Source organism: Columba livia, chromosome 1 (assembly GCF_036013475.1).
Source record: "Columba livia isolate bColLiv1 breed racing homer chromosome 1, bColLiv1.pat.W.v2, whole genome shotgun sequence".
Lineage (NCBI taxonomy): Eukaryota > Metazoa > Chordata > Aves > Columbiformes > Columbidae > Columba > Columba livia.
The window spans coordinates 175,969,228-175,991,719 of record NC_088602.1 but is presented as its reverse complement, the minus strand read 5'-3'; the positions used below and the strand labels follow the sequence as shown (position 1 = coordinate 175,991,719).

Below are 22,492 nucleotides of genomic sequence, written 5' to 3'. Positions count from 1 at the left end.
AAGTAGTCACATGTATATGGTCACAGGGAACCTTCTATATAGCACCTGCCCAAACAAGAAGTTCAGTAGTAGTTATTGTTAGGTAGTAGTAGGGAAGTAGCAGAGAACAGGCTTAGAAATCAGGAATTCAGTCTTTGGAAGTGTGACACAGCTTGAACCTTTAGAAAAGCTTAACTGAAATTCAGTAACAAAGACAGCAAGTTTGATAGGCAGTTTATTTTTTTCTTTCCCCAAAAGTGCAGCAGTGAACAGGGTCCTCTGGAAGGGCACTTTCTAAACAAATGTTTAAAACAGCAGAAGTATCCTCACAACATGCTACAGCAAAGTATGCTCACATACAGAGAGTAATACAAATAAAATTCATTTACTTGAATCACAATAAATGACAACTGTTCCATTATGATGAAGTATTGTATTGTAGAATCAGTCTTAAATTTAACTTGATTGAAAAAGTATTATACCTGCTTTGGCTGTGTAGTTGTATGGGTATGTCCCTGCTTTAGTCCATAGAATGAAGAAGCCCAATTTTTACTGGGCTTATGCTGGGTGAGCATGTACCAAGCTGTATTCACTTACACTGAAGTTATGATAGTGAATGTTTTTTGGTTTAAGATAATGTCAAAGTTATTAACTGTATTTCTCCCTGTGTAGTACCTACTTTACCAGATAATGAAAATTCACAGCTCTGCTTTTGATAATAATGATTTAAAAAAACAAAAAACAAAACAAAAAAACCAACACATTTTCCCTAAACCCAACTCTGTACCTTTGAGGCCTTTTCATTTAACACAAATGCCATCAGTAACAAGGTACAGATACAGCCATGGTCAAACAGCAGTATGAAATGGAATATGCAGGAAGACCATTTAGTTTTGAAATCACTTAGTTGGGAACTAGATCTGGGTAAAAGGCAAAGTTCCTTCATAGTATTTTGTTTTAATCATCAAGGATAAGAACTAACACTGTTCATTCAAGGCTGTAAAACCACCCAGAATTAACTGCTTCATGGAAACAGGCACCAGACAAGTGACAAATCCCTCTAACAGCAATGGAAGGCAGACAGCTGCTGGTTCCTGTTCTTCCTTCAACCACTTGCTTTTGCTGAACAGTTCTAAATCTTTATCAAAAGAGGGAGTGAAGCAGATACTTTCCTGAACCTTTTTGGTTAAGGACTAATTTCATTCTGAATTTCAATTTGATACATTCACTACCTATGACAGCTTTCAGGTATAATGTGGTTCTCTGACAGTGAGTGTGTTAAGTCATTGAGCCTAGTTACAGACAAAATGCTTCACAGGTGTGCACAGACAGCAAGAGTGTTAATTTGGGTAAAACATCAGGTCACACATACTGAATAATCTATATCAGTTCTGTCAACTTTCATGTTAGGTATTAGGCAAACAGTAAATCGTTCAAAAGAAAGTTTCTTTTTTATGGCTTAAGATCACTTCAAGAAACATGTTAGAGTTACACACCTGTACCCATAATAAAGGTATTTCTTTCTCTTAAGAAGCAACATAATGCACATTACTTGCACTGAAACATAAGTAGAAACTTGACATATGCCCTAGATTTGATAGAACTGTTGAGGGTTTAATGTGCAGCAATCACTGTATTCCACTCTAGCCTCCACACAGCTACTAAAATAAAGTTTAAACAAAGAATAAGTCTAAGTTGCTAGAATTATCTGAGCAAAATACTACATAAATTAACTTCAGGTTTACCTTGGTGTGCAAGAAAATGCTTGAGAATATGAAAACAACTTTGGTTTTGTTTTTGAAGACAAAACAGAGTTTGAAGGATATTGATGGGCAATACTAAGGCTTGAGAAACAAAGAACAAGATAAAGCTACAGTTGTAGTGGAGGAAAAAGAGTCCTGAGTATTTGAAAGCATATAAAGAGTGAGTATCCAAAAGCCTCTGCATTTATACAGATGCTCTAGCTGAAAAGCTACCTTTCAAGCTATTTTTTTTTTGTCTCCAAATATTTGGTCACTCTGGAGATGTAAAACAACGAGTTAGACACAACAGCTCTATGTAAAGTCTAACCTGTAGCCCACCACAGAAATTCACAACTGTGAGCTACATGAAGGACAACTTCTGTGCTTCATAATTAAAAGCCAAGAAAGTTGAACTTATCTTATTGTAGCATTGCTTGTATCCAGTTTGAGGCTCTGTGCACCAGGGTATGCAACCTCACAGTTTTGGAAGAGTTACACTTTGTTGCCTACTTAATGATTACTTAGTAGTAGGTTTTGTGTGACAGAATATGAGATCATCAGGCTTTGTATTTAGGTAAAAGATCTGAAATAACTAAAAACTAAGCAGCTGTACCACAATTTCTTTGCCAATGGTAAGATTATCTTGCCTGATAACACAGTTGATTTGCCCACAAGCAACATGAACTTGTCTTGCAAAAGACAGACAAATCAGGGTTTCTGGAAGGTGTTTTGCCAATGAATCTATACAGAAGTTATTTGCCAATACAAGTTTGGGTGGTTTTCAAAATTTAGAAAAGATACTCAAGTTAAGATGCAAGTGCTGGCTGCATGTCAGATAAGCCTAATCAGAAGGTTGAAAAGACATCACCACCCTTCCAAAGGGAAACCAAAATAAGGTACTGCAGTCAGACATCTGACGTCAGTCCTTCGGTGTGAAGGCCACTTACTGCAGGCTCTGAGTAGTTGTGTCTCAACCAAAAAGCAACACTATGAAGCACTTAAACTGCCTAAAATAGCCCTCTCAGCCTAACTTCTAATGAGTGATAATTTCTTTCTTTTTAGCTAGTTTTCTCTCAAAATAATTTACCTTCAAGAATATAATCAACAAAATATGTTAGGCAATCAAAGACATTTGGAGATTAGAGACAGATCAACTCTGTGGTGCTCCAGGTGTGGTTTTTTTTTGTGGATTTTTTTTTTTTGTTGTTTTTAGTATTACTTCTGTTGATGTGTTAAAACAGACTTAAGAGTTAGCTCAAAACACAGGCACACTTATTTGAATACTTGTTAGTCTCAACACTCTTGTTTAACTCACTAGGAAGCCTACATTAAACCCTAAGAGGTTTTTTTCAGTAGTACATAGTAACGTGTTCCAGCATCTCAGACCAGAAGGAGGTTGAAATTACATTCTTGTTTGCAAACTACCAAAGCTGACCTACAAAATTCATTGGTCTCATTTGAAGTGGTCTCACTGAAAAAGAAAATTTAGCTCATGGATTTTAATTCTGCACAAGACACTTGCTAGTCAGATGCTACAGTTTTGACTAATGCCTTCCTACGCTATTTTGGGCTAGTTCACTATTGTCATTAACAGCTCTGAGCTTGATACAGGAAACCTATAATTAAACATAGCTTTTAACAAAGTATGACACTGAATATGGGTGAGCATTACTGTGCAATAGCACCTGCCTACCTAACCCAACTCAAATACGCATTTATTGATTTTTAGAACAAAATAAACTGTTCAGATTCATAGGCATAGGTTCACCTCTGTGTCAGTGATATGAAAAGGTAGTTGAAAGACAAAGGTGGTAATCAACTATCTGAGCAAGACAGATTAGCTGTGTCTAATGATTCAGAATTAAGTTACAGTTCAGCTGTAAAATATACATATTGCACAAGGCAACCAGCTAAAGACAAGGGGTCTTCTTCCACACAGGGTTTGAATAGCCCAGTCTTCCAGCTGCAATCAACAAGTTACAGAGACAGACCTGCTGCAGTCACTGGAGAAACTGGTCAGTGAGAGCTGATTCCAAGAGGCTTTAAATGCCTCACAAGGGCTGTGCAGAAAACCTCCGAGCCCGAACACCATGATTGCTGAACATGAGACGTGGGTCAAACCTGTACCTGTAGAAAGGAACAGTCTGCATCAGCTACAGGTGACCAACACTCCTAGAAACAGCTTATTTCTGGAATAGCTCTGGTACAGAACTACATAAATAGTTGCTTTCTTAACAGTGTGCAGTAGGGATGATCTTTATAATTCATGTGCTGCAATATGGAGAAAGACATGCAACTAAGCAGCTGATAGTCTCCAAAAAAATAAATATCAGCTACAACATACCAACAGCATTTTGGCACGTAATAGCATTAAGCATTCCGGAGATGCATTCTAACAGAAAGCTTTTCTGCCTCAAATGACAAACTTACATAGCAAAAGTATAAGGATATTTTAAATAGTGCTTCAAAGACACTTTGGTCCAAATGACTACTGAATTTTGAGGTAAGAAGTGCTATTTACTTATAACAGCTGACTAATACATACAGCTTAGGTCCTGCAGGAAACATTCTTTGCTAAAAGGAAGCATATGGGAAATTCCTTCCTGCAGAGCTTTTCCTTTTTGTTTGTAGCCAAACTTGAGGTCACTTGTCTCTGACTACCAAGCGTAGCTGTAAGCTTCAGCTGCTCTAAGTCAACAATGGCTGACAAGATTAAAGTAGCAGTATTAACTCCATCAAGTTGCATTTGGTAGGTTAAATTTAAATAGAGATTAAACATTAAAAAATAGAAGCATCAAGAAAGCATCTGTGTTATACAACAGTATGTATGCCAGCATTATTACATTATTAAATACCCTCTCTAAAAGCTTAGGTTTAAAAATACATAGTTATATTGTAAAGTATTACAATAATTAATTGAATCAGTGTTTACCCGGGATCAAAGACACCTGGTGTACGGCAAGTTGCTCCTGAACAGGACTGCAGCATCATTAATCGATAGTTCATCTTCTCTAGAATTTCTTGATCAATTGTTTTGGCAATGTTATTGATCTGGTGTGGATCTGCAGTCAAGTTATACACTTCCACAAACACCTGCAGAAGAAAGTTCCTGCACTGTATTAAATCCTTAATGCTAATTAACATTTAATCATATTATCTGGGAAAAACACTTTATGGCAGCACATAGTCTCAAATGTTATTTAACTACACTGCAATATCCCCGCACAGAAGCCATATATAGCCATGTGGCTCAGTGGTCAAAGACAGGACAGTGTGTACCACTAAAGTTCTGTGACAGTAGGGTACTGAAAAATTTTCACTTCCACCTGAAGTACTTATCTGCTACACCACAGGTTTTTAACACATAAAAGGAACCCATCTTAGGACTGTAAGACCACAGCAAGAGGCCATGGCTAAGCTGTCTTTTCATTAATGGATCTAAAAAATAGAAATTCATAACCATCACATCACCATTATGTGCTCATCAGTTACTTCTAGCTGTCAAGCTCATTCAGGTGTCTTGACCACATGTGCATAATGCTTAATACAAGTATGCTATAACCTTACTAAAAGAAAGCTTTTTTTGTGTGTGCATGCTTTGAGAAGGTTTCTCATGTGCTTTGAGAAGGTTTGCCCACAGGATTTTAGGGCAGTGTTGTTTTTTGGTACATTAAATCTCTAAACTATCCTGTGGGACAAATACTAGTCAAACATATCTCAAGTATTCAGCTGAGGTTTTGTCTCTGCTAGAGTAGGAGGAGTGACTGCAGATGGTGATTCCACTGGTGGGGTTGTGTCTAACTTAGATAATAATACATTCAGACAGACTTTGTTTGCAAGGTTTTCAAAGCCACATTGCTGCATCTTCCCAGTACTGTTAGTCTTAAATTAGCTGACCTAGGTAAGCTGAGTGACCCAGAAATGCCACAGCCATACCTTCTTACTGGAGAGAGAAAAAAGTGACATGAAGTATATTATCAGATCAACTTTGGAGTCCATGTTTAAAGAGAAAGCTGCAACACTCATTTAACTGTATCATAAGTTGTCAGAAAGTGCAAAAATGAAGGGCAGGGTCTGCTAATCAGCACCTTGGTCTCCTATACACTCTTTATTGCTATCTTATTGCAAAAAATATCTTGTGGGATTTACTCCCCTGCTTTAACTTGCTCACTGTAGATACTAGAAAACATTTTGTGTGGTGACATGATGCCTGGGGATACCCTTGTTTATGCATTTATTGCACATCTCCTGACAATGCTGTTTATCAGATTTGTGAGCAGGTTGTTCAAACCCAACATGCTCTCTGGAGCAACTGTGTGCAAACAGGCACAAGTAAAAGATTCTGTTCCATAACACACCAAGTGTTGTACTTACAGCAGGTGGTCCCCCAGTGACATATGAAGAGTTTCTAAAGGGGGGACATTATGTCCCAGATACCCAAACAACTTAAGATAAGGTTAGAGACCTTTCTCACAGTCGTAACTTAAAATACTTGTTTTGCCAGGCAAACAAGTGAGCAATAGAAATTATCAGCCTGGGAAAAGAGTTGCAGCTGAACTTTGTTCTTAACAGCAGAGGTACAGTATAACAGAAAGTACTTGTCTTAGAGAAGACTCTGCTGCATGGAGTTAGAGAAGGACAGAGACACTGTGCCCTGGCATAACCCTGTGAGGCTATCAGGTGATACCAGAAGGTGATAATCATAGTTTAGGCTATTGTCCCTTCCTTACTCTCCTCCTCCCTTGTTTTTTTTTTTTTTTTTTTTTTCTTCTTCCCAGAACCCCAAGTTTTGGTCAAACATTCTCAGCAGCAGATAAATACTTCACTGTTTATCCTGCAAACCTTACTAATCTGCTTTTCAGAGTACTTTATGGAAACCTTGAGAGCAGATAAGAGTGCAGACAGTCGCTGGCACAGCTGTGAGCAGTTCACACCTGCTAGGTAGACAGAGACTCACCTCCCGGTCATCAAATTCACAGTACTGCAGGTCCCAGGTAGTCGACAGGGTCCTCACACAAGCATATGTGTTGTTATAGGAATCTTCACAGACACAGTCTGGGAAGCAGTGCTGTGAAGTGAGCAGTGAACAAAAACTTCAGAGCAGGAAAAAAAAACAATGAACCAGCAATACTTTTCCTGGAGTCTATATCAGCTCAAGCCAACTGCAGTTAACTGATGAACACAGGATCTTAGTCTGCAAGGCATGTGAGTCTCCGCTGGGGATTTTTAGCAAAAACTCAGCTCTTCTAGATTTGGCAAAGTGTTGTTATGAAACTCACCATGATTCAGTGAATTTTGTCTGGGAAGCTAATATACATCGACTGGAGACAACAGCACAACACACTCTACTAAAGAGAACACCAGTGGGAAGCTTTACATAAAGCAAGCCGCCTTTTATTCAGGAAGTAGCCAGGGACTTTAATAATTGCAGATAAGATTTGCGTGACAAGGTTACTGGAAGTTTAGAAGGAACATGATGTCGCTGTAACCCACTTTGCTGAGCCCACACCTTCCTGCATGATAGTCCAGCCCTGCAGCCAAGTAGGTTCCCACTGAAAGGGTGACTGTTGTGTATGGCCATATGGACACATCAGTTCTGCACAGCTGGATGTCTCCCCCCAATTCTTAAATGGTGCACAGGACCTATGGAGCTAACACCTACTTACCAAGACACTGTGAGCTTACTTACAGAACCAGGTTGGCCCACACAGCAAAGAGGTTTAACTCAGCAGCTATTTTCTAACATTAACAGATCTTGTCTTGCTTACTGTGACTCCAGGTCCTAGGCCAGGACAGGTAGGATCACTGCCATTGTATCCTTCTCCTTGGTACTCCACCAAGAAGTCTGATCTCCAGGTCACATTTTTGTCTCCTTTCTAGGACAAGAGATTAACATAAAACAGAAGAAATTCTCCATGCCTGGTATAATACCAATACTGCCCACTGCTTACAAGGCAGTTTCAGTTGTGATCTCCAGCTTGAGTCAGTCTTAAAATAGGATTTAGCCTTAGGTTAGAATGTCTTGTGTAACTGAAAGACAAGGATCCAACTCCAAAAGTATTACTCCACCTTCTCATGAAGGTTTAAAGTACAATCTTCAATTTATAAAGAATCATACAGTAATACCAAATAGAAGCCACATGGCCAGATATTACTGTATTACAGACAAGATCCCTGTAACATGACTATTTCTCTTTGGTTTATATCATTCTATTGCAACAGATGGAAGAGAAATACCTATACCCTTGACATAAGAAAAGATAAACAGCTTTAAGAAGCAACTAAGTTTAAAGCTGCTCTATTTGTAGCTGCATCTTAAAAGACAAAGGGAGTGGGAAGCTTACTTAATATACAGCACCACCACAGGCATATACAGCAAAACACTGAGTTTCACGGTTTTGATTCCATCAGAGTTTACACTAGATGCCTTTTACCTGCTTCTGTCTAAAGAAGAGCTTAAGGTTTGGATACAAGGTCTTAAAAGCAAAGCACTGTTTTAAATCTGGATGATCTCCTACATTTCCAAGTAAGCTGCCTTCAATTTATAGACTAAATTTAATTAAAACTAAAAGGATCAACTGCAAGCAGCTTTATTTAAATAGGCTTCTGCTTGCTTATTGGAAAGGTCAGGTTTACTTTATAGAACCACATGCATTTTTCCAGAGTTCAAGAAACACTAGTTCTACTGAAAATTGAGGCAAACCAAAGATGTAAGAAAGAACAGTCTGCTCTTCTCCTATGTCTATGCTGAGAAATTCTAAGGAAAAGGGGAGGGAGGATGCAAGATGGAAACACACAGCCTTCGAAACAGGAATTCTTACGAATGGCAGGATTAGCCAAAGAATGACACCACTCTCTATTACAAAATAACCACAAAGTTGTAGGGCTTATGAAAATATAACCGCATTTAAACAAGATGCCTATGTTTTTCACTAAGGTATGAAGATCCCATATGAAAATGACATCAGGGGAAGAGATTGGGTTATGAGCCTACCTAGTCTATCAAAGGAAATAGTATTCACTTTGAAGAATAACCCCTGCAAGAACTGCCAGTTACTATCCCTTTCTGTATACTTACCAACAGTGGCAATAGTGACATCCCATCCATCTGGGTCTTATTCAAGTCATACCCTGCGATATCCAGAATAGTGGGACCCAAATCAATATTTGCAACAAGCATCTGAAAGGGGAGAAACTGACTTCAGAAGACCAGAACCTAACAGATGTGATAATGAGACTTCTTTATTTTAAGTACTTGTAATTTTAGGTACACCTAAATGCTACTTAATTTCATCCTTATAGGCCAATGGACCCTGTAACGTTCAAAAGCAACAGTAGGGTCTTTGGAAAGTGAACTTCATGCTTCATTTACTTTTGTAGCCTGCAATTACTTAAATTTACTAATTCAAGCAAGAGCACACCTCCTTTTTAAAAGGAGGTCTTTGCACTTTCTACCACTCCATATATTTCATTTAGCTGATACGTATATATGCAGAGGGATAAATTATTACCTAAAGTCTATAACTATGAAACAACGCTGAAAGTCAATCTTTACTCAGATTTCCCTTCTTTCTTACCTTGTTTGTCTGATTTGGTTTTATCCCCGGTCCTCGAACTAGCAATGGAACTTTGATGTCAAACTCATACAGCTGCCGTTTGTCTATTGGTAAAGAAAATTGGCCTATACAACAGAAAACAGGAAAAGTTAAATGGCTGCTTGTTTTATGGTTTTAGAGTTTTGTGTTACATAAATTCAAGCAGACAATTTTTTAACAAGTCAGAAGGGGTTCTTGACCTCAACTACGTTGAGGAATGGAACAGCAAGTTGGAAGTATAAGCTGTGTCTCACAAAATGTAACAGCTTAGATAATGCACTTTTGGTTGTACAACATGATACAAGACACAGAAGTTTTTACTGGTTAACTCCTTCATGGTAACTCTTCCTACAGAAGAGAGAGACTCCTCCATTTCTGTCCTGATTTTAGATATACCAGGATACAGTGGTAGAGGTAAATCTTAAAAACTGCAACCAAGCAAAAAACAACCAAACGATAAAATTCCTAAACATCCCACACTGCAATTCCAGACTGTTTTGCAACTCAAGTCAGTACTACTTATGTATACAGTTTTCGACAGCTGCTGTTCCCATTTTCTGGAGTGGTCATGAGGGTGAAATGTTACGCAATTCCTGGACCTTCTACAAAGGTTCAGTAAGCAGCGAAAACTTTACCAGTGTGGAAGCCATTGTCTGATGTGTAAAAGATATACGTGTTGTCTAACTCTCCATTTAGTTCCAGCTTCTTCACTAGTTTCTCTATCAGGTCGTCTACTGACAGCAGAGTTTGCCACCTATACGGAAACAAAGTAATTCATATTAAAGTATGAAAAATGTATAATTCTTACTGCAGGTAGAGCATTCGTATTCTGCTTCAAGTCAGTGTATGTGCTGTAAATAGATTACTTTACTTCCAAACTGCGAAAACAAACTTTGTAGATTCCTACACTACAGTCTTTGAGGCTGCAATTTAAGATAAAAATGGACTGTTTGTCTTCAGTTCTTGTTGGTTTTATTCTGTAGTGTCTGAGAAAGACGTCAAAATGCTGATTACTTCTTATCTGGAGACAGTCAAAACCAACTTTGAAGCAACACAGTCACAAAGGGTCAGAGTTATCTCCTACAAGGTCACTTGTTATTAGTTCTTTATATGTAGTTCTTAATATTAAAATACAAGACTTCCATGAATTTAATTGTCTATATGGGACCCTTTCTGCTTGAAAACTACATCGGCTATTTTGTATTATTCATGTAACGTCAAGGACTATTATTGCAGTGTATCTAAAGCCTTGAACAAGTTGTTCTTTGTCATGGGGCTTGCTGGGGAGACAAGTGACTGCTTCTGATAAGTCAATAACAAGCCTCCATGGATTCATATTACTCTCAACTAACTAGAGTCATTAAATACCTGCATCCTATTGTCTCCAGGTTTAATTTAAGATTTTGTTCCATAATTTTACTTTTATGTTTTATAAAGCAAGAGCCTGAAAAAAATTTGGTTTTCTGTCTCTAAAATGACACACTAATGCCCAATAACTGCTCAAAATGGAGTTTAACACTTGAAGTCGAGCTAATGTTTGTTTCAGACCTTTTAAAGAAAATACACCTACAATGTAAACAAATACCCTTTCCATTAAAAAGAAGGAACAAGCCGTATCTGTACACTACTCCCCACATCTCTTTTTATAAAAAAGAATCAAGAACCCACACCTTGGCCAGTCAGGTCTTCCCATGTAAAAAGACCACAGACAGAGCCAAGGTTAATAAATCAGAATCAGCTGGCAGATAAATCAATCACATTTAATGTACATCATGTAAGAGTCTGGAACCCAAGTGAAGCAGAAGGCAAGGTGATTTTTTTTAACTAAAATCTATTGTGCACTGGAAGAGAAGCAGCACAGACACTAAGTGTGATTGGTCTTTTTATGATAAATGACAGCAGCATTTGGGAGTAAAATATTTCTGAAGTCAATGACAAGTTTCTTTGCAAAAAGTTAACAGACAGTCAGGTCTCCTGAGACAGATGCTAGAGAACTATTACAGGTAATTTGACATCTATTGCCAGACTTGTTACAATCTTTTTTAAAAAAAATACCTTCAAAAAAAAAGTTCTCAGTAGAAATCTTAAGCAACAAAACAATTCTTACCGCTTTCTATAAGCATCATCAAGAAACTGTATTGAAGAGTTAGTCATTGGAGTTTTTGCTTGTCGAATTAACCAGTGCTTGTTCTAAAGAAAAAAAGGCAAAAAAATTAGTGTAGGAGAGAAGTACCAGCTTTTAAACCTTTCCTAGACCAATCATCACAAAAATGTTGTAAAATCCATGTGATAGCCAGGCAATGCCATCAAACTGACCTGACTCCAATTTTCACCCTTGGTTCATGTAAAAATTTAAGTTGCAAGCATAGAACATATTGCAGCTCCATTATGCTCAGCCCTTGCTGAGAAGAAAACAGCTGTTCAGGGAAGGAACTTGTGAAAGGAGCTAAGGGAAGGCTCTCCCAGAGATACAAGTCCAGCAGCGAGAGGCAGATCTGATAAAAATAAAAAAACCCCGAAGGCTTGAGCAGTGTTGTAAGATTGGACTTGGCTGACAAAGTGAGGTTCTTTTGGTGAGCATCCTAACAAAGGTGGAGAGATGTGGAGAAACTCCTGCATCAAAAGCAATTAGAACAACCTAATTTATGGACGGGTGGGGACAAATATATGTAATGGTGCCACCATGAGATTCTTGGTAGCCTGTGAAATCAGAGCTGGAGACTACTGAGGGAAGCAGAAATACTACCATTATATTTGGATTTTTTGACTCCAAAACAAGAGTGTTTATGTAGTTGAAGTGTTATTGATTCTTGTAGCTGCATCCCCAACTTTCAGAAACAGCCTCTCCCTTTCTCCTCTCACCCATCACCCTCAAGTAACAGAGATGATCAAGCTCATAGGAAAAGTGATGCTCCCATATCCTGAAGCACCAGTCTGAACTGGGTCAGCTGCTGTACAAATACGTGGGAAGGTCTGTTGTGAACAACCTGAAGGTTAGTGATTAGTGGGGAGCAGAATAAAGGAGAAAGTCATGTCAATGCAGCTTTATGTAGTAGCTCAGAGATGACCTACTCATCACCCTCAGCTTGAGCCTGTATTTACTTGGTCACTACTCTCTGTAGAGCCTCCCATTGCACAATTTCCCTCCTGTCACAAGCGAGTGACTCTGAACAGGCTCAGGCTTCAGGAACTCACGATGATGTGAGTCAGATCTCCTGCCAATTATTCAGTTCCCTGTTCTCTGCTCTCGCCAACTGAAGGAAAGATTTTCAGCATGGAGACTTAATACCACATCCAGTTTACTTTAATTCAGTTGTATTCAGATGTCGCTTTTATAGTAGTTGTAAAACGATTCCATGGAGAGGTGCTAAGTCCATCTCAGCAAGAAAACACAGCATAATTAAGACCAACATCTAGGATTTGTGAGTTGGTTGAGAGAGGAAAAAGTAAGGAAAGACATCACAAACCCCACCCCCAGCACAGCAGAAGTTCTTCAGAGAACAAAGGAGCTGACAATGCCCCCTGTGTACCAGCCACCTCACAAGGGGAGGGCACAGGACAGGCCCTCCATAAAGCACAACCATGCTGGGTAACTCAGGTGGATAAGTCACCTGGTGTAGTAGAATCTTCCACTTTTCTGGGGTATTTTGTTCTTCCTACCTTTCTATGAAGTTTCAAAAATCTCACACAGCAGCTAAACACCTTTGTGGATTCCAATAAACTTCACACTAACTCAGAGTCCTCAAATTTGATTCCCTATTAGTCCCTGCCAAATCTCTTCCACCAGTTACAAACAAAGCTGTCCATCAACCCTGCAGCCTCCCTGTGTCCCATCCTCCAAGAAAGTTTAGGAGACCTTGAGCCAGCACACCATATCTTGCCAGCAGAATCTGAACACAGCCCTGCTTCAATTTTGCAGGAAAAACAACGTATGCAAGAGAAATACCCAACAGTTATGGTAATCAGCTTCTCTCTCAGAACAGCTTACATCAGGGGCATCAAACTCATTTTCACCGGGGGCCACATCAGCCTCACAGTTGCCTTCAAAGGGTCAAATGTAACTTTAGGACTGTATGAATGTAGAAGCAGTTACATTTACACAGTCCTAAAACTACATTGGGCCTTTTGAAGGCAACCACAAGGCTGATGTGACCCCTGGTGAAAATGAACTTGACACTCCTGGCTTAAGCAAACCACTTGTCTGGGCTATCAACAGTCCTGCTTGGGAAACCAGGCAGGTACCCATTGCTTCATGCATTTCATTGCTAAAGATCCTAAGGAGAAGCTCAAGTGCAGAATCTGACAGCAGCTTAACTCCTATTTTTCATGCAGAGATTCTGCTTAGATGGCTCCTTTTAGTATCCCTTGTCCACATACTGTCTAAGGAACCCAGACAACATCAATTTAGAAATCAAGACTATACAATGCAAGACACTCTAGCAAACATTACAACATCAATGACCTGAGGGTCTGAGCCTACGTACATGTTTATTGCTATTGCAGGAACTGTGCTTGCCCTAGAAAACACTGAAGCTCAAAGACGACTTAGGCTTCAAGACCACAACACTGCCAATTACAGAAATGCACACTGTTAATGGTCACAGCTGTTGTGTCTAGGAAGAAGGGTAATGCTGGTCTGTTCCTATTGTGAAATGTAGTAAAAACTGCTGTATCCACAGACATTAACTAACGAATATTAAGTAAGTCTGTTATTTTTCTTTGTATTATATAGGCGTATGCAGAGCTTTTGCTCCACGGAAGGGAACTCCCACACTCCATGCTTTGGCTAGCTGCTGACTTTGCCCATCAAGTCATTTCTGGCTCACTATTTTGAAAATGTTCAGTTATTACAGCAATGGAGTCTGAGACAAAGTCAGGGATCCTTTTATGGAAAGAAAGAAATAGTCTCATTCCCGCCCCCTAGTTCAAAACTTCACAGGTTGGGCTACTATATTCGTTACTGCTTTCAACCCTTTTCTCCCCTTTCATTCATGTTTTTATGTCATGCTGATAAGCACATGGTCATTTTACAAGCTACAATCCTCAGCTAAAAACCAAGTTTCACTGTGTACAACATGGGTCACAGTGACCTTAAAAGAGGTATCACTGGGCTCCAGACAGACATTTAGGTAATAGTATCACTTAAGATTAGGTGCAAGTTTTGAAGTGCATTAGTTGAATGCTGAACAGTAGCAAGTTTTATATTTTAAACTAATTGATTCAAACCCACAAAACCTCCTTAAGTTAAAATATCTCACCAGATTAACTGTGACTTTCACTTATTGGCAGAGCAAGTAGCAGCAGATTAGCCTGAGCTGGACCATATCTGGCCAAGTTTACTGGCAGTGGAATGTACTGCCCTCTCACAAGGATGTCTGTGAACTTGTAACATTAGGCTCAGCAACTCTGGTTACAGCTTATTTCAACAAATGAAAGGCAAGTCCTCAAAGTTCTTAGTGGCCCTGGGCCCTGTGGTTCATGATTTCACAAAGTCCTCTGGTTAGCCTGACATACTTGTCAACTAGGGGCAGCTTTGCCATAAGCTCAAGCCACAGACAACCCACCCAGATAAGCAGATGTGCACAGAAAGAGAGAGCTCTCATCATTCTTCACCTGAGCCTTTGTGCAGCCACTACCTGTGTGTTCTCCTGAACATACTGAGAGCGATGAAAGAACATTTTAAGAACTTCAGAACAGTCTGGAAATTGGACAAAGAATTAACTTGTTCCCATTTATCAATCATAATTCCATTGTACTGCTTCATCATTTTTGCCACTACTGTTTTTTTTTTTATTTACAAGATATTGGTATGCAAAAATTCAAGGTCACAATAAACACATCTTACCGTGGAAGGCTGATTAACATAACCAAATAACCAGCAGCCATGGTATTAGCCTATTCTTCTCACTGTTTAAACTTCATATGCAAGTCAGGATCATTGCTTACTGCTCTCATAAACTAGTAGAATATCTAAGCAGACTCTTGATATTTAGCTTACCTTTCCATGAATATTAAAATTGCTGTTTCTTGGTGCACTGACATTCTGAAAGCTCTTTGCATACTGTGGAGCAGCTGTCCAAGGGGAGTGTGGTGCTGGGGTGGAGATCATCATAAAGAAAGGCTCAAAATTAGATTTATACTCCAAGAAGTCCAATGACATGTTAGCCTGTGAACAGTTTTGTTGGAAAAGAAAAGTCATACCTCCAAAGGAAAACAGCAAGTATTTGAAATATCCAAACCAGACATTCATAACTTATTTAGAGCTCAGTAGTACTGGGAACATTTAAACTATTTCAGCAACTTATTGCGTGCTCATCTACGAGTCTCCAGAAGAGCACCTTGTGATAAAAAGAATCCAGTGTGTTCATGTTAAGTGAATAATTTGTCCCACATCTCTGAACAGTTTTCTACTTCACATCTTTGCATTATTTAGACCTGGAGAGCTCAAAAGTTTGTGCTTATTCCAAGTATCAACAAAATCCACCTAAACTCTGCTTTCATCAAGTAAAATTGGAGCTTTCTTTAACACAGTCTAAGCCTTTCTTAGGCTCTCAAAAGCCACCTACTGCCTGATAGATCTCAGTTTAGTGGTTTCAGTTGTCTTCAGAAACAGCAATAGTTCTGAAAAAGTTTTTCAGCCCCCCTGTTTATATTGTAGGATCATTCTGTAGCAAACACTTAGCTTCTAAGGGGTATCACATTTCTGCTGGCGAAGCTGGAAGCTCCAACATAGGAGAGTGCCAAACTATTCACTCATGCCACTTCACTGCACTTTCATTTTCATTTCTGCCTATACACAATTTCAAGTAGCAAGTTAGAAGAGACTGCGAGTTCCATGTTGGCCTTCCCTTGGTCAGCCTTTGAAATTAAAGCTTCAAAGGTATTACTCACTGAGTTTTTCACTATTCAAATTTTGCAACATTTTCCTTTCCTGTCTGATTAGTATACCCCATTTGGGATATCCTTTTCTTTCTCTAGAAGAAACAATACACTAGCAATTCCCTCCTCTTCCTACCTTCAACATGTAAGCAAGTGGGGCTGGATTTCAGTTACATGACAACAGAGTTATGAAAGGATAAGAACTGTGTGAAGTTTGAAAACCTGATTCAGAAATCAGTATGATGTAGGTAAACTCCCAGAGGTAGCCAACTTAGGTTTTGCTAGGAGTTTAAATTCAATGTCAGAACTGCAGTAGACAGATCTAAGTGTTCAGATTCTCAATACCAGACTTAAGTACCCAGATGTCCTTAGTCAGGACAAGGAAGCTTTTGCATTACATCAAGCAACACAGGAACTTTGCATAAGCATTTTACTCCTGTGTACTGCCCATCAAGTGAATTAAACTCAACCACTAGCTCTGAAATGCTGAATACATATTTGGTAACTATGGACAGAAGGTAGAATGCACAACACTGAAAATCATAATACACTGCTGTATCAATAGGTAAAGCACCACAAGTAAGAGGTTTATGCGGCAATGACCTGTTGGTCAAAATGCTTACGAGTGCTGAAGGATCAAAAAAAGGCCAGTACAATGCCAGTAATAGGATAGTCTCACTTCTGGCTTATCAATTCCAATCTAGCTTTAGACAGCGTAAATCTAAATTTAATCAGACAGCTGTTCAGTACCCTGAAAAACATCAATCAGTTCTGTTCCTAGCAAGGAGCTGTGTTCAAGAACCCACTGAAACTAAACTCATTTGGCTGTCAGTGGAAGACTACAAATCAACCACATGAGAAGAAGCCTCAGTGAAGAATTTTCCTCAATGCTGCATGTGAGCTCCCAGTACTACCAACTCATACACCGAAATAGTGTGCCAAATTAAGACTCCAGCTTGGCGGGCAGGGGGAACACTCCTTCCCCCATACCCCAAACCTCTGAGCTAATATTACTTGCTAAACAGGGCCTCAAGAGAACTAAAGTAACTCTTCCAACTTTCCTTTAAGTACATTATCTTTTTTACTTTTCTTTACCTTAAGAGGATAAAGGGGTTAAAGACTCCCCTCGTCAGCTACGCATTTTGGCACAGTCAATACATTGCCCTCACACACTACGAAGCACTGATGAGCCTTTGATATTTCCAAGTTATCAGTTTGACTAGTTACAGATTCCAAGATACCAACACATTGTAATACCTAACAAACACAACATGGTGTAAAGTTATTTTAACATGCATAACTTCCCACTGAAATCTTGGCCCAATTAATCTGTTAGAGAAGCTGCGTATTGCGATGAAATACATCCTTCTATGAAGTAATTTAAGACACTGCCTACATGCACCACGTTCCTCACACACCGTAGCAGTCAGCATTAACCTCTCAGCGAAGCTACTGGCCAGCAACTGGACAGTTGGAATCCCTTTTCTCTCCACAGCTTGTACCCACAAACTTGTCATTTCTAAATATACACAGAATCCTGTTCTGCTGATTAATGCCCACCCACTGTCACAACAGCACAATCATGTATTTATGAACTAATGCAGCCTAACAAATTGTCAGCCTCACCCTTCCCCAAGCCCCCAGCACGAGGCATTATCTGGTCATAAGCAGCTTCTGTAACACAGGTTACAAAATTTCTTACCAGTACATCTGTCAGATAATCTACGCTGTAGTTCTCACCATGTCTTCGTGCTTTGCCATTTACCGAAAGAGTGTAGTTGTAGTACTTTGAATTTTTCTCCTGTGAAAAAGAGAAGACACGTGCGTATTTGTACAAAGCAGTATGTACACTGATTACTCGAAATAATCACAATGAACTGCCAACAAGAAGTTGTCAAATAGGTTATAAGCATTTGTCATAAGGACACTGCAAAAATTCTCAGAACAGGTTTCCAACAAGAAAACTTGTTTTATTATTATCCCACATTGCTTTGGCTTTACAAGTTGGGGTTTTTCCCCAGGCATCTTAGTAGAAGTAGCCTTTGTGAAAGCCAAGTATCTGATACGCAACTGAGGAAAAAAGGAAGAAAATGTGCATTAAGTTGTTAGATGCTCTTTGCCTGCTGCTTCATGACCAAAGTTCAAACGTGAGGTGGATTACAAAGCAACCAAATTTAAGTATTTTAAAGAAAGAATGGTCACATACCAAAGCATACCAAAAACTCCATCCAGGAGGGACATGACCTACTCCCCCTGCATCCTCTGCTCCGTACTGAAAAAAGACAAGACCGTGACTCACAGTTTCAATTATGATGAATAAAAGCTAGAAATTATGTTTCACATTTATGTGCTTTGTTCAACACTAGCCAGAAACTGCATTAAGCCAAATTCAATTTCAAAATGGAAAAAACCCAACTTTATGGGCATATAAAAACACATGTATAGCCTGTTAAAGAGACCAGGGTTAAATAACTAGAAAGACGGTAACTGAAAGCTCGCCATTCACCAATAAAATTTATTTTTTTTTACCCTTTTCTACTCCACACATGTAAATATGCAGAGATCCTGGAAAACACATATCATCAGGTAATGAGGGGTGATTAAAAAAACCACACATACCACAAGACACCCTTAGACTTTGTGAATAACAATTTATAAGGTACTACAGAAAATTTTGCACAGACCAACAAGTTCCTTTATCCTTCACCAAAAGGGGGTGCAAACTTTAAGCAATACTCTTGTCACTTTGGTGCCAAATAATTCACAACAACTAGTTTTTAAGCCAGCAAAAAAGAAAGTAGCTGCTGAATCAGTGCCAAACTCAAAACAGAGGGTGCCTCAGAGCAACACAAGGGTTTTTCTCAGGGCTGCCCTCTCCCATCTACACAGTTCGACCAACTGCAGGGACAAGAGATTGTGCTGAGTCAAGGGATGCTCAGAGGAAAACAGATAAGTTTCCTTTCCCCTAACTGCCTCAGTAACATCAACAGAAACAGAATCTGTGCCTGGTTATGAAAATTCACATTCCATTATTCCATCATACCACTGATGGTTTTCCACCAAGAGATGCAAGGAAAATAATGCCGTTAAGAACCCTGTAGCTCATCTTGCTCCAAATACAATTTCATCACACAAAAGGAACACCTGATCTTTCAGTGTTGAATTTTACAGCTTACTGTATACTTTGACAAACCACAGCTTAGTTAAAAACAGGAGAAAAAAAAAAGCATACACATGTAAGTGATCCAATAACACAGTGTTGGTTAGTCTCTGCAAAGAGCTCAATAATATCTGCTCTCCCAATGGGATGCCCAGCTCCAGTGGACATTTTGTATTAAAAAGTTATACTAACTTCTAAAAATAAAACAGTGCTCTGATTCGAGGGCATACATTAGTCAGGAATACTGAGAGAAAAATTCTTGCTTTAATGTTGTTGTAACATTGTGCTCAGTCTCACACCATCTTGATGGTGTTCTTCAATACCACATGCCAATCTGTTTCTCCCAGTCATTAAAATAATAATTTCTAAAAATTACCACATCTGAACATACTAAAAAAGCCTTCAGATTCCATCATCCTTTCAAATTTTTTTTTTTTTTTAACGTTTAGGCACCTACAGAATCTGATTTTAACCAAGTGAAGTTAAAGATTAGAACTTTGCATTGTATTTATTCCATCTCAGCAAATAGAACTGTTCATCCAAGTAACACCATGTTAAACATTTTGGGGACCCACCATTAGCTACAAATACAAAAATCACTGAGTGATTTTAGAAAAGTAGACAAATGCAAATGAATTGCATAACAGTAAAAAAATAAGCACAAAATACCTCATTCAAGTACTTTCCAGCAAAGAATGTTTGATAACCACACATAGTTTTGAGCAGCGCTGGGAAGGTATAAGGTTCTTGAATCTTCTGCCATAACTTGCTGCTACAGTTTCCTTCCAGAGTGTTATTGACAACATGATGATTGTGTGGATATTTTCCTGTTAAAATGCTAGCTCGACTGGGACAGCAAAGTGCACTGGGAACGTACTGGAAAAACAGGATGAAGAGATAAACGTGACTTGACTTCATAAAACAATTTTTCCTCAAAACTTACAGTTTCAAAATATCAGCTAGTAGGTTAACAAATTCACCAACATTAAAGCACACTTCTTTCTGGACACACAGAATACATCCCAAGTATTTTCACTAGTGAAAAGCTGCACATGAAACTGGTTAAAGGTTTCTGCAGCATATGCCTTTCAACCCCTGCCCCCAGATTAGATGTGGTTCTTACACAGCAGCAAGTAACCATTAAAATACTGCTGGAAAGTTGATTCTCTCCATTATTTTAGCCATGGCAATAGAATATGAAAAGAGTGAAGTGAGTTTTCAGCATGCAGAAAGCAGAATGTTTTAAGCAGCTTCCTCTAATACTTTTCAGTTTATAGTAAAAATATTAAAATTATACAGTTTTACTTTACTGCTTAAGGAAGTCAGCACAAGTGCTTTTAGGAAGCGAAACTTTGCCTCTCAGATTATAAACAAGACCTTGAAGTATATTCGTTTTGAGACCTAAAAGTAGTTAAACGACTGAATTAAAAAAACCCACACACATATGTACAGACTTCATAAAACAATGACCAGCTTTGAGATTCTAGATTACCTAAAGCACAAACTACACAAAGGCACACACCTCAGAACTTCCACGAGTTAACATTAACACTTACTGCATTTAGGAAGGTTATTCCCATCTGAGCAATAAGAGCATTGGTCTTCTTTAAGGGGGTCTGGAGGAAAAGTACCAAAAGGAAATCAGCTAAAAATGTAAGGATGCAAGGCAAAGCATGGGAGGTGAAGAAGCCATATGAAGGCCTACCAGCACCACAGCTTTTAGACATATCCCAGGCAAGCCACTTCAGCTGCCTTTTCACTGAGGCCCCGCAGGACCGTGGTTACGCAAGTCATCCCAGAGAGCAGAAGCACGGGGAGTTTCCAGGAACCACCTGCAGCTGCAGGGGCTGCACTGGAAAAGCCCCAGCCCAAACCCACCTGAGCCTCGGTGGCTTCCCGGAGCCACTTCGCTCGCCTGAGGGAGCCCCACCGCGACACTCCCCGCAGCGGCCCCGCGGGGACCGCGGTGCGACTCGGGCTGAGGCCGCGAGGGACAACCTGTCCCCGGCTCCGGGCTGAGCCCGGGCTCACCGCTTCTCACCCCAGGCCCAGGCCGCCGCTACTCAGGGCCAGAACGACCCTCACCTCAGGCCGGGCCCTTTCCCGGCTGCCCCCAGCCCACACCGGGCTGTGCAAGCTCGGCGGGCAGGCGAGGCTCGGCGAGGCCCCTCGCAACGCTCCCGCCGGCTCCACGCACGACACCGCCCCTCCCGCTCCCCTCGCAGACGGGCCCACGGGAGGCCACGGGCCGAGGAGCCACGGGGTTACCATGCCGCCCAGGCAGACGTCCTGGTCGTCCGTGAGGATGAGCACCACGTTGGGCCTCCGCGCCTGCCGGGCTGCCCCCGCGGGGCTCAGCACCAGCAGCGCGGCCAGCGCCAGCCCCCGGGCTACCATGGCGGGGGACATGGCGCAGTGGAGAGGACGGGCGAGCCGCCGGGCGGAGGGACGGAAGGAGCCGGTACCGCTCGACCCCGCGACGAGACGAGAGCCGGTGGGGCCACCGGCCGAGCCCTGAGGAGCAGCGCGCGGGCCCGCCCCGCCCCCGGCATATGACCCGGGAGAGCGGCGGGGGGGGGCACGGGGCGGTGTCACGTGGCCCGGCGGGGAGCCGCCCCGCCTACGCCCCGCCTGCTCCCCGCCCTCCCCGGTACCGCCGGTTGGCCCCGCCCCCTGTGGCGTGTCCCCGCCCACTTCCCGCGCCCTGGGGAAGCCGTTGCTTGGGGGTGGGGGGCGGGAGCGGGGGCGGTGCCCCGAGCGCAGGTCTCGCCCGCGCCTCCCCTCGCCGCCGCTGTCCCTCAGCGTTTGTTCTGAGAGGGAGATGTTTAGTTGTTAAATACCGCGTTTTGTTACCAAATTCCGGTCGTTAGTCAGGCGAGACTGCCACGCTGACCCCGTCGGTCCGGGAAAACAAGTCTGGCCCGCCCGCAGTGCCATCGCCTTCGTTCGTCCCGGCCAATTAATCGTCAAATTGAAGGAAAATACGTTACCGATATTGAGGAAAACCAGAAGGCGGGAACAGACAAGGAGAACAGTGGGGGCACGGGGGACGCTGGGCACTTGAGACACCCGCGACAGCGGCAGCCCGGGAGCTGCGGCGGGCTCTGTCCGTGGCGCAGGCGGTGCGCTGCGGCAGC

At 40.9% G+C, this 22,492-nt stretch overlaps 1 protein-coding gene across 1 annotated transcript; it reads right to left on the bottom strand.

Moving 5' to 3' along the window:
- Nucleotides 1–196: 196 nt before the first annotated feature.
- On the bottom strand, nt 197–21,922 carry GNS (glucosamine (N-acetyl)-6-sulfatase). Its single transcript, XM_005499818.3, has 14 exons — nt 21,624–21,922; nt 20,912–20,971; nt 20,025–20,231; nt 18,402–18,467; nt 17,898–17,996; nt 15,315–15,482; nt 11,424–11,506; nt 9,952–10,070; nt 9,299–9,402; nt 8,800–8,901; nt 7,490–7,597; nt 6,679–6,789; nt 4,654–4,814; nt 197–3,848 (listed from the first exon to the last, which is right to left on the bottom strand). Exons 1-14 carry the CDS (start codon nt 21,762–21,764, stop codon nt 3,773–3,775), a joined length of 1,605 nt encoding a protein of 534 aa, XP_005499875.2. The 5' UTR covers nt 21,765–21,922; the 3' UTR covers nt 197–3,772.
- Between the last annotated feature and the right edge of the window lie 570 nt (nt 21,923–22,492).